At 39.6% G+C, this 18805-nt stretch overlaps 1 protein-coding gene across 1 annotated transcript in view; it reads left to right on the top strand.

The window, feature by feature from the left end:
* LOC124621816 (probable E3 ubiquitin-protein ligase HERC1) overlaps positions 1–18805 on the top strand; it is a 766600-nt gene that overhangs the window by 347718 nt on the left and 400077 nt on the right. The window contains exons 32-33 of the mRNA XM_047147255.1: positions 15749–15894; positions 15974–16137. Of these exons, the coding sequence (XP_047003211.1) occupies positions 15749–15894; positions 15974–16137 (310 nt within the window). The remainder of the gene's footprint in view (positions 1–15748; positions 15895–15973; positions 16138–18805) is intronic.

Genomic DNA, 18805 nt, shown 5'->3' on the forward strand with positions numbered 1-18805 from the left:
GGCACCCATGAGCTGGTAGAAAATTCTTCAACAAAGTGTTGTTAGGTGATGAGTCCATTTTTATGAGTCACAGAAAAGTAAATGCACACAAAGGAATTACTGGGTAGGAGAAAATCAGAGATGGTTTTTGACAGGTCATTCACTAATATCTCTGGAATGTAAATATTCAGTGTTATACTTGGGGAAAAATGGAGCATATTTCATCAAAAGAATTTTTAATGGGCCCAAACACACTTGTTTTCTTAATTGTACATTAACAAATTGCTGGAAGACATTCCATTGTATGATTAAGATTGGATGCAGTATCAGCATTGTGACTGGCTCTCATATTTGGCACATTCAGAGTGTGATGTTCTGAATGGAAAGTTTCCAAACAAGTACTTTGGTTGTATAGCATGCATCATTACCTGTTGTGTTCTCCCAATTTAACTTGTAGATTTTTTCCTGTGTGAGAACACTCCTGTACATTGTCTACCAACATCTACCAATAATGCAAGGAAATGCACAAGAGTATATTATTAATGTATATAATTCCATCTTCCCAAAAATGCTTGAATTAACAAGCAGTCAATGATAAAATATTTCATGTGCTCAAAATCTTCATGTATTGAGAAATAAAAATCAGGTTGTGAAAGAAACTGTTTTCCAATTTCAGTCTCTTGTAAAGATAATCATATCATAGATGTTTAGATTTGTCTGAAGATCACTTGTCAAACGAAGAACATAAAAATACAGTAAAACTTGATCAATGCGGAATGTGTATAAGTCAGAAATCTGCCCAAATTGTAGCAGTATTTCAGTCCCAATACATTCAATACACTTTTACATGCTAATTTTTTCTTATGAAGCAGAATGAGTCTTAAGCGGAAATGGAACACAAATTTTAAGACTTTATTAATAATTCATTGTGTAATGTGGAAAATTATTTATGACTCTCCAAGAACGCTACTTTTAACACACTTGACAATGCTGCTAATGGCGCAAAACTAAGAAAAGAGGATACGTGCTGTGGACATCAAACTGCACTACTCTGTGCAACAATGAACAATTTAACGCATAGTGTTGGTACATCAAAGGAAATGGTTCGTTCGTGAGCACTCTGTTGGGGTTTCTGGTTCTCCATTGTTATTGACACAGGGGAGGGGGGAAGGGGGGAGTGGGGGGCACACTGGAACATTGTAGTGCAACTGTGGACACTGCTGCAATTGCGCAGTGAAAGAGGTGAATGTTGTTCTGATAAACAATGGTTTTACCCAGCAAGGTCAAGCATTCCAAAGAAATGCACTAACTGCATTGTTTTCTGTCTGTTTCAGTTGATCAGTAGTGCTTTAAGCGATAAAATGATGTTGAATGAGAAGTATATGTTGCTAACACTTACATTTAATGAAAACTTTGAGGTAATCGAGACGATTGAGAATAAGTGCACAAAATAATGTTGTGTTTCAAATGCGATAAAACACAAATTTACGATACTTTAAGAAACAAGAATAAGATACTGGATTAATGGATGATTAGAGATGGGCAAATGAAAAGGAAGGCGAAGAAGACAGGAAATGAAGAAATTAATGAAATAATGTGGGAATGGTTCGTAAGCGCACGGGAAAGTAACTTACCTTTGTCTGGACCCACGTTGCATAATGAGCGAAAGGGCTTGGAAATACAGAGTTTAGGCATACATGGAAAGGCTGGACAGTTTCAGAGCTAGGCACAACATCGCGTGGATGAACTTTTTGGGTAATCTAAGGATGAGTAGGAAAGTGTAGCAACAGAATGTAAGACAATACTGTACGTCTTAATTGTGGATTATGACCCGAAAGATGTGTTTAGAGCGATAAAACAGGTCTGTTTCGTCGTGCACTGCCTTCAAAATCTCTAGCAATCTGAGGTGAAAAATGCACTGGTGGGAAAACGTCCAAGGAAAGACTCACTGTACTGCTGTGTGGAAACGTATTACATGTAAAGGGGAAGCCAGTGGTGATTGGAAAGGCGGCAAAACCTCGTTGTTTCGAAAACATAGACATCAGTAACCTTCTAGTCACATGATAAAACAAATAAAAAGGCATGGATGGTGTGCAGTCTTACAGAAGAATGGCTGGGATGTCCAAAGCCAAAATGAAAACAGGAAATTACCAAGTTTTCCTTTTCAATACAGTGCAACATGCCACCCGAAAGTCAAGTTATCAAACATGAAACTGGCTTATTTCTTGCTACAACCAATGGACCAGGGGTTATTTACACATTCAAGTCCCATTATGTGTGATTGTAGATGCAATCTTGTATTCTTTGTGTTGAAAAAGCAGAAAGTGCATTTGCTCTTGCATGGTCAGTTTCTGTCCTAGATGCAGTAAATTGGATTGGCTTGGCAGTAAGGGAAATGAAGTCCGAAAGTGTTACCAAGTGCTTCAGCAAAGTGGGATTTGAAGCTCAAGAACAAGATGCTTTTGTGGCCATTGAAGCTCAAGGAAATGCAGCAGTAATTGCTTAATTAATTAAAATGCAAAACATTTCATGTACTGCAGATGACACAATTCAAATTTATGACTTTCTGTCAGCTCACTCCACTTTTACCTCAGCAACAAATTTAACAGGAATCTGCAACACAGAAAATGATCAGGATGAAGAAAAGGAACAAAATTGTTATAACTTCAAGTTGGACAAATATACTTAAAAGACGACACAATACATGTAAGTCACAGATCAAGTAAACAAAGTAAGTCAAACTTACTTTAACAGTCAAATCAGAACTGAGTCTGAGTCTAGCGGCCGCTGGCTGGCTGGCCGCTTAGGTGGCGCTGCTGCTGCATGGCTGGCAGACAGCGTCGCATGTAAGGGACGCATGTAACTGTGTGGCGGCTCTTTGAAAGATCGGCGAGTCACAACAAAAATTATGTCCCAAGAAAAATTAATTTCCTGAAGAAGCTATTGCATGTGTAAATGATGTTATGCAATTTACAGTACACACAAATTCTCCCATGCTGTTGGAACCGTATAGTGTAGAGCAAAACACAGCGTAGAAAAAACAATTTTGAAAAAGAAATTCGTACAGATTTCCCTCCTTTATATGTGGCAAAAAAAGTGAAATGTAAAGCAAATAAACATAGGAATAATGTGTATTAGATACAACAATAAACGAATTTAAAGTTGGAGTAAAAATACAGAAATGCCGTATTATTTATCAAAAACAGCTCTAAGTACTATGGGACTTAACATCTGAGGCCATCAGTCCCCTAGACTTAGAACTACTTAAACCTAACTAACCTAAGGAAATCTCACACATCCATGCCCGAGGCAGGATTCGAAACTGCAGCCATAGCAGTGGCACAGTTCCAGACTGAAGTGCCTAGAATCACTCGACCACAGCGACCAGCTCTATTATTTATCAGTCAGTGTAATTGTCTAGTGTTCTATTGTACAATATACGGTAAATGAACATCTATTGTGCAGGGGTGCACATACTATGATAATATGTTCAAAACTTTATACCTTTGTGCGTGATACCTGACAAAGTTTATGTAGCCTAGTAAGTTCTGTGTAATCCAGAAACTTGTCCAATATGGAAAATTATTTTAGTCCCTTGGGATTCCGTTTTGAGTGAGGTTTACTGTATATGGTCATATGTCTAAAAATGTTAGCAAGCATTTTACTTTGTAGAAAACGTCACTCAACTGATTTTCAGTTGTGTAAGCAAATAGGTATTTAGGAACCAAACGGCCTTTGAACTGATTTCATTTCACTTCAAACTTAACATTGTTGTTACAGTTGCCATAGTTAGGTGGAACACCTATATTTATTGTCATGTGCAGACTTGAAACAACAATTCATTGTGAATCAAAGTGGAATTATTTACTGTGTTATACAGGAGCCAGCCATATTGCAGATTGTTTAATGCTGCTCATAATAGTGAGTAATGCTTGTTATTATGAGCGTGAGGAAATATAGCTCCTAGTCACTCAGCATACTGAACACAACTTTTACAAACACAGAAATAAACTTATACCATCATCTGAAACATAGAAATACAGGCCCGGAAAATTCACTTTATGTTGTGACGTGGTGTTAATCATGGAACAACAGGAATAACCATTATGTTTTATCATCTCAGTTTTATGGCATCATGCAGTTTCTCTTTGTTTTTATGTTTTTGATGAGATTGAGGCTAAGTGCAGTGGAACCAAGCAATACCCTTTTGTTCTGGAGAACACTTCTCCACCATTACTAATTTGTACATTAAGCACTATTCCTGCTGGAAACAGATTTCTCCCTCAGTATGCACCTACTGCATTATTGGGGTCATAATATTACATACAATATGAATATTTTAGACATCATCAGACCAATAGTGTGTCTTGTGAAGTATTCAGAGTTCATGTCAAGCATCCAGTTTCAAACTGACAATAACACACATCTGCATTCAGGGCACTGATGAGTGTCTTACAGGTACACTTGAGGCTGAAAGGACATATTGCACATAGTATAAATATAGGGTACAATTACTGAACTATATGAAATAAAACAGTCATAATTTCTGAACAGTTTGTATTAGGACGTTCAAAGTGCGTGGTTGGCTGCAGTGTGTGATGGCAGTTAGTATGCGCTGTATGGTTTGTTTTAGCAATGAAGCCCACTTTCATTAGGATGGGTTCGTCATCAAGAAAAACTGGCGAATTTGGGGGACTGAGAAACTGCTTTCATGATTGAGAAGTCTCTTCACCATCAATGGGTGACTGTGTGGTGTGCAAATTGCAGTCACAGAATAATTGGTGCAATAATCTTTGATGATGGCACAGTGACTACTGAACAGTATGTGAAGGTTTTGGAAGGTGATTTCATCCCCATTATCCAAACTGACCCTCATTTCGACAAGATGTGGTTCATGGAAGATGGAGCTCGATCCCATCGAAGCAGAAGAGTGTTTGCTGCCCTGGAGGAGCACTTTCGGAACCGCATTCTGGGTGCGCATTACCCTGAGGCCACTGGCATTGGCCTTAATTGGCCACCATAGTCTCCAGATCTCTACACATGTGATTCCTTTTTGTGGGGCTGTATTAAAGACGAGGTGTATAGCAATAACCCTAAAACCATTGCTGAGCCATTCAGGAGGTCATCAACAGTATTGATTTAACATTACTTCAGCAAGTCATGCAGAATTTCAGTTTTTGTGCGCACCACATTATTGTCAATGATGACAGGCATATTGAACATGTCACAATATCTGTAGTGAATATAATAGAGGGAAACATTCCACGTGGGAAAAATATATCTAAAAACAAAGATGATGTGACTTACCAAGCGAAGCGCTGGCAGGTCGATAGACGCACGAACTAACACAAACAAACACGCAAAATTCAAGCTTTCGCAACAAACTGTTGCCTCATCAAGAAAGAGGGAAGGAGAGGGAAAGACGAAAGGATGTGGGTTTTAAGGGAGAGGGTAAGGAGTCATTCCAATCCCGGGAGCGGAAAGACTTACCTTAAGGGGAAAAAAGGACAGGTATACATTCGCACACACACACATATCCATCCACACATATACAGACACAAGCAGACATATTTGGTTTTTCAATATGTCTGTTTGTGTCTGTATATGTGTGGATGGATATGTGTGTGTGTGCGCGCGCGCGCGAGTGTATACCTGTCCTTTTTTCCCCCTCCTTACCCTCTCCCTTAAAACCCACATCCTTTCGTCTTTCCCGCTCCTTCCCTCTTTCCTGATGAGGCAACAGTTTGTTGCGAAAGCTTGAATTTTGTGTGTTTGTTTGTGTTAGTTTGTGTGTCTATCGACCTGCCAGCGCTTCGTTTGGTAAGTCACATCATCTTTGTTTTTAGATATAATATCTGTAGTGAAGTTTACATGTTGAATAAAGTGTGTGCATGCTGTAGTTTGTAATTAATTTATGTTTTTTTTTCACATGGTTTAATAATTGTCACCCTGCATACCAGTACTTTCTGTATTGAGGAAAATACCATTTGACTTGAAAATATTATCTTTTGCCATTTACAACAGATTTTTGACTTTATTTGTGGCAGAGTCTACTTTATGCAGGCATTTCTTTGTTTGTGGTGTGGTATCCTGTAGCTAGCGCCCAACTGTGCACAGCTACCTGGCAAATGAAGAAAAATGCCGGCCACCGTGGCCGAGCAGTTCTAGGCGCTTCAGTCTGGAACCGTGTGGCCGCTACGGTCACAGGTTCAAATCCTGCCTCAGACATGGATGTGTGTGATGTCCTTAGGTTAGTTAGGTTTAAGTAATTCTAAGTCTAGGGGACTGTTGACCTCAGATGCTAAATCCCATAGTGCTTTGAGCCATTTTTTGAAGAAGAATTTTTCAGCTACATCACCTTTAAAAACACATGTTTGCAATGAGACTAGTTTTGTAATGTACCTAATTCTAGTTCTTACACATATGTGCTCCAATTCCTTGACACTTTTGTATTCATGATGGGAAATGAACCTGTAAATACGTACTGCCACTCTGAAATCAATTTCCCTGACAAGAGCAGTGTATTGGTCTTTGATAGCACGTTGAAACTGAAGCAAGGGTTGGATTCAGGCTGAGTTATCTAGACTTATGTACTTTCATTGTCTAGCACAGGCTTAATGGTGTGCTTACAGATTTCACTCATCAAACACACCTATCAGTCAATGCAATAAGGTCCTATGACAGCTGGTACATTAAAGTTTAATGTGACATTCATTTCTATGAGAAAATGAGAAAACAGTTCTTGAACAATGTTCCAATACAGATAGGCTAACTGTGTAAATAAATTCAACATTTATCTCTGTTCATTCTTGATCATATAGACCTCCATTTCAAAAACAAAAGTATTAATAATAGTTGCAGGCACTGTGTACTTTATGCCCTAAATACATTACAGCAGTCAGTTGTGTATTTATGCATGAAAAATAGCAGGTAGCATTTTTAGCAATACCAGACTCTGGGTCAAGCCTTCTGTAATGGTTAATATTACACTGTACAAGGTGTGATCAAAAAGTAACAGGAATTTTGTTTTTCTTAAAGAATCATTATTTGTTTGTTCATCATCATCATCATCATCATCATAATCAGCACCAACTTTGTCCCCCTCATATTAGTCCCCCTCAGATATAATACAATTGTGCCAGTGCTTTTTCCAATCTTGAAAGCACTTCTGGAACTCACTTTTCATTATGGTGTTCATCTCCTTCAGCGATTCTGTTTTTCTCTCATCAACGATGCAATTTCTGTGAATGGTTCTGCCATAATTTTGGTTGTTTTCTTTGTATTGCTTCACACAAATGGCACATACACTGATCAACCAGAACAACTAAACATGCTATTAATATAAACCTGTCCAGGCAATAACAGCACACACACAGTGTATGTAGTATCAGTGAGCATGCTGTCCATTGTAGAACAGGGAAGGCACTCAATCTATCTGAGCTTGACAGAAACTGAGCTTTCAGAAACTGCACGACTTGTTGGATGTTCGAGTAGTGCTGCTGTGAATGCCCTCAACACATGGTAAAACCAAGGTGAAACCATGTCCAGACGTCGTGGGATTGGGCGGCCACTCCTCATTACAGGTGTGGACATTGTAGGCTGGGAGGGACTGATAAAATGGAACAGATGGCTAACTCTGGTGGAGCTAACATCAGACGTTAATGCTGGTCAAAGTAAAAGTGTGTCTCAACACAAAATGCAATGAACACTCATAACAATGGGCCTCCAAAGCCGATGACCCGTGCACGTGCTAATGTTAACACCATGATATCGGCAACTTTGGTTGAAATGTGCATATGACCATTGGCACTGGATGGTAGCACAGTGGCAATGTGTTGCATGGTCTGAGGAATCTCGATACCTTCTTTGTCATGCCAGTGGGAGGGCAAAAATCTGTTGTCTTCCAGGGAAACAGCTCCTTTGCACCTGTGCTAAGGGATGGAGACAAGCTGGTGGCGGATCCATTATGCTCCGGGGAACATTCATGTGGGCATCCATGGGTCTGGTGAGCCTTGTGCAAGGCACCATGACAGCCAAGGAGTATTGTACACCCATTGCAGACTACGTACATCCCTCCATGATGATCATGTTTCCCAATGGCAATGGCATTTTCAGCAAGATAATGCACCCCATGACAAGGCCAGGAGTGAGGTGGGGTGGTTTGAGGAACACAATGGTGTGTTTCAATTGATGTGCACCCCCCCTCTCCCTCCTTCCCCCCTCTCTCTCTCTCTCTCCCTCTCTCCCTCCCCCTCCCCCTCCCCCTCCCCATTCCCCTTCCCCCTCCCTCCCCAGAATTTATGGGAATTAGATGATTTGTGTGAGCAGATGTGGTGCCAACTCCCTCTAGCTACCTACCAAGGCGTCATTGCTTCCATGCCAAGACACATAACGGTGCTTATGCCTGCCAAAAGTGGAGAAACTGGCTGTTAGGTAAGTGATCATAATGTTCTGGCTGATCAGTGTAACTTCCAGGTACTTACTCTTTATTGACTGTATGACCATGAGGCAGGAATTCATAATGCACTTTCCAATTGTAATCAAAGAAAACAGTTGGAAGCTCACCAGGCGATTGGGCCTTGGTTTCAACATCACGTCCATATACCCATGTTTCGTTACCTGTTATAACCTTCTTTAGAAGTTCTGGATCATTGTTGACTTCATTCAGCAATTCCTGAATGATGTCTATGTGATGTCTTTTGTGGTTGAAATTCAACAATTTCAGAAAAAAACTTCGCTGCTACATGTTTCATGCCCAAAACTTCCGATCGAGTGAGGTGGCGCAGTTATCAGCATACTGGACTCACATTGAAGAGGATGGCGGTTCAAAGCCACTCCCAGCCATCCTGATTTATGTTTTCTGTGATTTCCCTAAATCACTTCAGGCAAATGCCGGGATGGGTCATTTGAAAGAGCAAAGCCAATTTCCTTCCCCATGCTTCCCTAAACTGATGAGACTGATGATCTCGCTGTTTGGTCCCCTCCCCCAAGTCAATCAACCAACCAAAACTTCTGATAAAATTGCTTGGCATCAGCCAAAGGATATGCCAACATCATCAGCAACCTTTCTGATGGTGATTTGGTGATTTTCCAGCACCACTTTCTTTACTTCTTCCACACTGTTGTCAGTAATTGACGTGATGGAGCATCCAGGGCGGCAGTCATCTTCAGTGTCTTTTCAACCCTCTTTGAAATGTTTACACCACATGTATACTCTTGCCTGCAAAATTAAAGTATTCTCATTACTTTTTGGTCACACCTCATACACTCTGTTATGAAAGTATCCTTAATAGTTTGTGAGTAAGCAGTAAGAGTATTTCATATTGAAAGGCTTATTTGATTGCAACACTGAAGCTCTTCTACAAATGTAAACAGATTGTTAGAGTATAGTGACTGACTAATTTTTTCATACTCACTGGCTGAGCTGTTACTTGTGATATTATTACTAAACGTTTTCATGGAAATTAAAGTTTTAGTAGTTGTTGCTGATCAGGAAATATGCCTTTTGACCTTTTAGAAGTCAGAATCTGTGCATCAGAGGTACCCTAAATGAATAGACCAGTGGCACACTGTGTTTTCTGTGTTGCTGTCAGTACTGTTATATTTACACCAGAAGTGTCCCAAGAAGAAAGCAATACTACAGCCTATCCTCAAACTGTTAAATGTGTCTTCGTAACTTAATGTAAAGTGTAATAAGAAGTATTATAGAGGGCTTGAACCACAGTGCCTGCTATTGCTAGAAACACTGGTTGTCATTTATATACCGTATTGGATATGGGCTGTGCTACATCATGAACACCTTGACCAAATGCTTTAAAACAGAAATTTGGGAGAATCTAATTTTAGTGGGACTTTCCACTGGGCCAGAGGATGAGTACATGCAGCTTATCACCCTCTGTAGGACTTTGAGAAAGGTCAAATCACTTGCACCGTACTGACAAGTCACACAGACAGTTTGCTGTAGCATGAGTACTGCAAAATGAATGGTGATTAGATGGACGCAGGTCAATGCTGTAGCAGGAAGAATGGACATGGGTCCTTCCACAAGTCAATTCCACAAGAAGATTGAAGGATTATTGAACTGGTTCCAATGAATTAACAGATGACAACAACTGAAATATGGTCAGAAATTACAGGCATATGCACCAAAAACCATTGGGAACAGATTACTGGAAGTTGGGTTGGGATCTGGAACTGCCATACTCCATTTAACATCACATCTTTCCACAGACAACAGACTTGCATGGTGTAGAGCCAGAGTTAACTGTGACCTTGACTATTACGGGAAGATGTCGTCGTTGAGTGACTGTAGGAGGATACAAAATGACTTGGACAGGATTTGTGATTGGTGTAAAGAATGGCAGCTAACTCTAAATATAGATAAATGTAAATTAATGCAGATGAATAGGAAAAAGAATCCCATAATGTTTGAATACTCTATTAGTAGTGTAGCACTTGTCACAGTCACGTCAATTAAATATTTGGGCATAACATTGCAGAGCAGTATGAAGTGGGACAAGCATGTAATGGCAGTTGTGAGGAAGGTGGATAGTCGTCTTTGGTTAATTGGTAGAATTTTGGGAAGATGTGGTTTATCTGTAAAGGAGACCACTTATAAAATACTAATATGACCTATTCTTGAGTACTGCTCGAGCGTTTGAGATCCCTATCAGGTCGGATTGAGGGAGGACATAGAAGCAATTCAGAGGCGGGCTGCTAGATTTGTTACTGGTAGGTTTGATCATCACGCAAGTGTTATGGAAATGCTTCAGGAACTCTGGTGGGAGTCTCTGGAGGAAAAGAGGCGTTCTTTTCATGAATCGCCACTGAGGAAATTTAGAGAACCAGCATTTGAGGCTGACTACAGTACAATTTTACTGCCGCCAACTTCGCGGAAAGACCACAAAGATAAGATAAGAGAGATTAGGAGGCATATAGGCAGTCATTTTTCCCTCGTTCTGTTTGGTAGTGGAACAGACAGAGAAGATGCTAGTTGTGGTACGAGGTACCCTCCGCCACGCACTGTATGGTGGATTGCGGAGTATGTATGTAGATGTAGATATTCTGTGGTGTTCAGTGATCAGTTGTACTTCTGTTTTGTGGAGGTTGGACTGATACCAGCGCGTGTTTTGATAATCTGGTGAAAGGTCACAAGAAGCAGCTATTCTTGAGACCTCTGCCTCTCCCAATTCCTGGAATCATGGGGAAGCTATTGAATATGACAAGAGAACTGATTTGGTGATTGTGGAAGAGTGGCTGAATTCTCACCAGTATATGGTACGAGTTGTAAACCCTATTTACATATCCTTCATGACCAGGGTACAAAATTTTTTTCAATTCAATAAACTTTACCAATAGCTTGTACACATTAAGATATTTTATTTTGAAATCAACCAGTTTCAGCAACTCATTTTGCCATCTTGAGGCCCCTGCATAATAACAGAGTAATCATGTAGTAATATAAGGGTATACAAATCAAGCTTACAAGAAGTGACAGACAATCATAATACCACTTAAGTTTAAAGATGTTGAAAGCATTGGAGTTAAATCAAATCTGTGTGTACATCCAGCGCAACAGACTAAAACATGTGTGTATACTGTGTTTTTTAGCAGCATTAAACCAAACCTCTGTGTATATCCAGCACAATAGAACAAAGCATGTGTACATATTTGTTAGTCATAAAACTATTTAACATCACAGATTTACAAGGGAACTTGTAAATTTATTAAAAAGATCAGCACTAGGCAGTGTATAATCAAGAGCTCCATAAAAACAAAACTTGTCATTTTATTATTATTATTATTATTATTATTGTTACTTATTTTTTTATTTATTTTTTGTTACAGTAATAAAATCCTATAAAATTCTTTTATATGAGGAACCACCTAGTACATATGAGTACCAACCTTCATTTAAAGTAAAATGTCACACAGTAAGCTATGAAATACAATAGTATGCATATTTATAGCCTAGGCAATATCACAGATGGTAAGACAAGTAGTAGTTGTCACAGCATCAAAAATAACTGGACGCGAAACCCAATGGCAGTCGACATATTACGAGAAAATAGCATGCATAACAAACACTAAGAATATTCACAACTATCTTGATTGTACAGTAAATCAGAATAAAAGATGTGATAGGTTTCCTTTATATCACTTAACAGGTGAGCATTACCACAGTGAAACAAATCAACAAGAAAGTCAAATCCTACGTAAACAAGGCGAGACCACTAAGTTCACAGCTGACAACTTCATACATACATGACCTATCTATAGATGCCTGACCATTTAAATACTAAGACACAGCAAGTTGTGTCACTATAGGGAATGTGGGTACGGGGAAAAAAATAATAGGTAAAAGAGTGTGTGAAGACCACCATATTGTCAGAGTTGAAACCCATAAAGCGAGTATCATCATCTATCTCCATGAACATCAAAACTCGTCTCTAGTCAGATCATTATAAAATTCTCCCTGAACTGTATGGGCAAGTAAGGACAACACAGACACGCTGATAAACTAACCGGGTCCTAATCATACTCATCAGGTGTAGTCAAGACATTCTGAATTCCCACAAGTGAATTGAGGAATGTGTCAGTTAGGGTCTAAAAACTAACTGGCTAAAAGGTGGTAGCTGACAATAGGTAACACTAGTTTGCATTATATGGAAGCATTAAATGCTTCATTGTCCTAAGTATAAAAGTACCGTATAAGATACCAATAAACTAAAAACATGGTCACTAATAAACATGTGCTGCTTACCACGGGAGTATATCACTATAAAGCGGATACAAAGAGTTGCAGAAAAAAAGATCTACCAAGCTCATATGTTGGTGAGGCATAATAAACTTCAGGTAAACAATCAGTGCATTACAATAAGGTTCTTAGACACCAACTCATATGAGCTCGTAGATCTTATGTACCAGCCAATATCCTGTGGCTGTAATGAACCAACAGAGAAGGGGGTACTAAATGGTGTATTCCAGCAGGATAATGCAAAGCCCCCCACTGCAGTTCACACGACAAACATCTGGAGGAATGCCTCCATGTAACCCTGTAATCAAAAATGAGGTTGCTACTTGGCTTAAGCTATTCGCCCACCAGGTTTCTGTTTTATGGAGATAATGCTTTTTAAACAGTCCCACGAATTCTAAATTAGAGGCTCAATTTTGTGCATGAAATGGGGTGATAAACAGGCTTATACTTAGAGATAGTAACTTTGCAATACACTAGGACTTCAGGGTGCAAACAGCAGAGTAAATGTGAGTCCAATTACCTGCTTCATCCGATGAGGCATGGAGTCAGTCAGCCTCTGGAAATATGACTCATCATCTGTAAGTCTCTTCCGTGCTTCCAACACTAGGTCTGGGGGGCTAGTGCCAGTCAGTGTATGTTCATGTGATACTTCATTTTGGCCCACAAATTGATGCTATCTCTCATGGCCAGTGTTTGCTGAGACATTGTGGTAGCAAATGACTGTCTCTGATATACTCATTTGTAGCACAGTGTGTTATCATGTTAGGCATACCATAGCTATAGTCATGATATGCTTACAACACATAAACAAAGAATACAAAGTGAGAACTACTAGCTTAAAGTTGAAACACTGCTGACTTGATGCCTGCTAAAAATTGGTCGATTGTAGGATTTCCTCCTATCAGTTATTGCTTCTTTCATCTGTGGCAGTGATTTGCTAATGTGAAAAATATCTAGTTGTGCCAGGGTACAGCTAATTGTTTAACTGTAGCCTCTTATAATTACTGGGTAAGTCAGTTAAGAGTTTTGAAGAAGACAGAGGCACATAATCTCCTAGTAAGAACTGTAGTATTCAGATGAGGACAACTCTGACTTTTATATACGTTGCCTGACAAAAAAAGTGAATCACCCAAAAGACTACTCAGACATCAGTGTAAATTTATTCATGTGCGCACCATCAGCGGATACATAAATGATAAGAGCTGCAATTCTCTGTGACTGGTAGGATGGCCACCAGAGTGCATTAGTGTTGGTTTTGTTTAAGGATGTTACCAGGAGTGGTAGGGTATAAAGAGGCGTGAATAGCATCAAATGTTGAATGATCACTGTGAAGGACATAGAGATGCCACTTACTCGTGTGAGACAGCATTATCATCACAGTTTCAAAAGGGCTGTATTGTGGTACTCCATTAGACTGGCTGGTTAAATGATGCACAAACAGATTTGTGGTGCATTTGGATGTGACACTGGCTCATTGTTGGACTGCATGGGATTGTAATGCAAGGCATACTCATCATCAAGGTTTTGGTTGGCCATGTCTTACCACCACAAGGGAGGATGGCCATATTGAGCACCAGGCACATCATAACACCTTCACATCAGGGCCTGGCATCTAATAACACATAATGGGCTCTCTGAAATATTCTGTTTCATCCCATAGCATTGGCCAGAGACTGACAGAGTGTGGACTATGGAATTACTGTCCCATGCATAGGTTGCCATTAACAACATAACTCAAATGGCAGTGTTGGGAGCGGTGCTGTGACTGGGAAGTAGAGATTGCTGATAAATGGTGTCACATTGTGTTCAGCTTCACTGCAGCAAGTATGGGCACAGCCTACAGAGTGGACCCATTCTTCCAAAGTTTTGGAGAGCTGCATTGATGTTACTCCTGGTGTCAAGATGTGGGGAGCCATTGGGTATGACTTCAGATCACTAGTGGTAGCGATTGAGGGAACTCTGATTGCACAACAGTTTGTCATGGACATCCTACATCTTCATGTGTTGCATCTCATGTGACAGTATCGTGGTGTCATTTTCCAACTGGACAATGCTCATCCACACATGTCTTTATGAACTGTCTGTGTGATGTTGTGCTACACCTGTGTCCAGCAAGATACCCAGATCTGTCACTGACAGATTATGTGCAGTACCAGCTCAGATGTCAACTCGATCCCAGGGCCATTATCTAGGATATCGAGGGCAGTTACAACAGTCCGCAGCTCATGGTCGTGCAGTAGCGTTCTCGCTTCCCACGCCCGGGTTCCCGGGTTCGATTCCCGGCGGGGTCAGGGATTTTCTCTGCCTCGTGATGACTGGGTGTTGTGTGCTGTCCTTAGGTTAGTTAGGTTTAAGTAGTTCTAAGTTCTAGGGGACTGATGACCATAGATGTTTAGTCCCATAGTGCTCAGAGCCATTTGAACCATTTTTTTGACAGTTACAACAGTTGTGGACCAGCATGCCTCAGGAGAGAACACAATCACTTTATGATACCATTCTCAATGAAATCGGTGCGTGTCCAGGAGGGTTGTAACATAATATTGATAAGTGGGCTCATACTGTCAAGTTCTTTGTAAATATGATTCAATTTTGTAATCACTAAAATAACACCACATATTCTTTCAAAACAGGAAGTTTCATTCCTTTTCCTCCTTTACTTCCAGGTGCTTCCCTTTCTTTAGGCATGTATTTTTATTTTATTGCTCAAATTTGTTGTTATAATTGTTTCCTTAGATTTTTTGTGTTGCACATGAAACATTCGGTTGAGTGCTATTTTCCTCTGATTTTATTGACAGTGTCCTTGAACATTGTATTGGCTGTCTCTCTCTTCATTCTATTCCTCTAAAGCTGTTTGCTTGTAAGGCAAAACCAAATAATGACAGAAGCATCATTATTGTCATTGTTACACTCTTCACACAGAAATGTCTTGCACTTGGATTTGAATTGTACAAAACTAAAAAATTAAAAGTAATATTATTCCTGTTATAAGAAGTTGCTTTTTAAATTTTGCAGATGACAAAGAAGATGATAAACTCAAAGAAGCAGAAAAGTCCAAAGAAGAAACACCATCGGAGGTGGACACTGGTGTCGATCAACAACAAAATGTGAAAACTGATGATTGGATCAAGAAAATAAACCTAGAACAGTTATGCAAGGAAGTGAGTGCTGTCCAGAGCTTCAGCACATGTGTATTACTTTGTGATGTTTCTATTCAGGAGTTTGAAAATGTTATTTCAGGTTTGGCCAGCAATGGCTGTGATTGGTGGTGTGGACAGCGGATTGCGAGTGGGAGGACAGTGCATTCACAAACCAACTGGCAGACGAGCCATCATTCTAGGAACCTTGAAGAAAGGACTTGCATCAGTGAAGGTTCAGTGGGAAGATTCTGAGGGCAGTATAAGGTATTTTCCCCTTTTTCAATCTGAGAATTAGAAAAAAGATTTTGAAAACTGTGTTTTCAGTAATACTCATTTGTTGTAGAGAAGGAAAGTTGCTTCTCACCATATAGTGGAGATGCTGAGTCGCGATAGGCACAACAAAAGGCTTCACACAATTATAGCTTTTGGCCGTGAAGGCCTTTGTCAGCAGTACACACACACACACACACACACACACACACACACACACACACACACACAGCCAGCTCTCTGAGACTGTAGACGTGTGTGCATGTTGCGTTTGCATGAGTGTGTGTGTCCACTGCTGACAAAGGCCTTAATGGCTGAAAGCTATAATTGTGGGAATCTTTTTATTGTGCCTATCTTGACTCAGCATCTCCACTATATGGTGAGTAGCAACTTTCCTTCTCTGGTATTGTTATATTCCATCCTGGATTTTCCATTGTTTCTTTTTTTTTGTAGATGTAGATATGGGGCTTACATTTTTTAATTGTGTTTGAGTGAAAGTGTTATATGACTATAGTCTTATCTGAGAGCTAACCAGAAATCAACCTCCATTTCAGATAGCATAAGAAGTAGTGAAAAGGCATGTAGCAGTTGTTATACGAACTCACTGATTTGGTCAGTGTGCTTAGAGCTGCAGTAGTGAGAAAGCTGTTGTAAGACTGGTTGTTGAACAACTTAGGTTTTATTGAACACCAGGTACACACAAATCACAGAACATAATAGATCTTGACTCTTCTTGAACTAACAAGGGACAAAGAATTTGTGGAGATGGATTCATCTTGTCCATTAAAGTACTGTGGAGCTTTACTAAAAAATTCAAACTTCTGTGCTGGAAAGCGCTAAGTTTGTCCGAATGAGAAGCTCTTGACCACAAACTAGTTTCTTGTGAACCCTCGCAGGAAGAGTAGAAATAGCACCAAATTATATCCTTCGCAAGCCAAATGTTGATGGCAGGGAATAATGAAGTCCAAAACAGTGTCCAGAAAATAGCCAGTTACCACTAGGTCAATGTAAATAAGTCCACTGAAGAGCATTTAGTACATATCAGTGAGCTGAGAGAAGTGAGACTGAGATGTCTGTGGCAGTCCTTAAATCTGCCACGTCACCTGTTGCCGTTGGATCAATTGTACATCTCCACAGGGTGTAGTCAAGATTGGAAGGCTGTGTGGGCTTGTAATTAATATATGGTACTGAAGTTTAGAAAAAGAATCCATATTGGTTTATTTACCCTTTTGGGTTACATGGTAAGGATTGCCAGGAGGTCGGAGGGGATAACTCCAGCAGCTCCAGACCCATCTCACAGGAAAAGGGAAAATTCAAAGATAAAGGAACTAAGCTATTCAGCAACTGCTGTAGCTTTTTGGCTTGGAACAGAAGAGAGAGATATTTTTCAGTCGCAGCTCTGAGAGGCCCAAACCTCACAAATAAAGCGATCCTGTAATGTGATTTTACTGGCAAATCTTCTTTGCTGATAACAATTGGACCTATACCGGCATGAACCAGTTTGTTGCTGTCACATCAGCTGAAAGGCAGTGGACAAAAAAGGTGGCCTCTTTGTAAAATTTCAATAGTAAAGATTATGTTTGGAACATAGTGGTATTTTGTACATCTCCTCCCCTCTCTCTGAAAGAGTTCATCACAGGTGAACTCTACAATCACAGTGGGGCCCTATACGTAATGTGTGACAAGTTTTAATTTTTGTTTAACAATTCAAATCTTGGAATGTGAGTATAATTGTTATGTCACTAAGAGGTGACTGTAGTTGTCGACACAGGATTGTGATGGCAGCGGCATTACAAAGTTAGCCGAAACTGATTTCAGAGACAGGTTTCAGGAGTACAAGCAACTGAAACACTCATAGGACAAGGATTAGGATATAATGTAAAAATAATCAATAAATGTTTACAGGTCTTTTTTTAAGTTACTAAAGGAAGTGCATTATTGATTTCTAGCGTTATTAGAGGAGGTAACATATCCGATGTGATTTGTAATAAAATAGGGACTGTGTATCATTGAAAGGCATTCCTGTCAAACTGTGTCATTCTTTTTATACTGACATGAGCACCACAGTGTGCAGCATCCTCACGGTGACCAGGTAACCACCAGGGTGTACCAATTGGTTGGTGACCTGATGATAAGGCAGATCAAAATCACAGAACATAATTTTGGAACAGTAAAGTTGGCCTTAGGTGTAATCATGGAGGATGGAAACAGCGTAACTTAAATTTATTTTCAGTTTGATACCACCACCGATTATATAAAGTACCATAGTAACTACTTAATTGACCAAATAAAAGTTAAAAAGCTGAAAACATATTAATGTGCAGAAGCCACCAAGTCAGCTACTTGGTTAAATTTTTATGAGCATCAATGAGAATGATGTATAAAATTAAATAAATGTAAGTAACAAAAGTATGAAATGACAACTGCAGAACATGATGCTTCTCATGACATTGATGCATTTTAAACAAATAATAAATCATTTATAGTAAACACCTGCAGGCTGGTAACCTACACCCAAATTTATGTGATTGCAAAAGAAAGTTAATTAAGTTCGGACGAACTACCTAGAAATTTAATTAAGTTTGGACAAACTACCTAGAAATATGATAAAAATGACTCATAACAATAAATCATTGTCAAATGGCTAAAGAAGCAAGTATAA

This window comes from Schistocerca americana, chromosome 7 (assembly GCF_021461395.2).
Source record: "Schistocerca americana isolate TAMUIC-IGC-003095 chromosome 7, iqSchAmer2.1, whole genome shotgun sequence".
NCBI classification, from domain to species: Eukaryota; Metazoa; Arthropoda; class Insecta; order Orthoptera; family Acrididae; genus Schistocerca; species Schistocerca americana.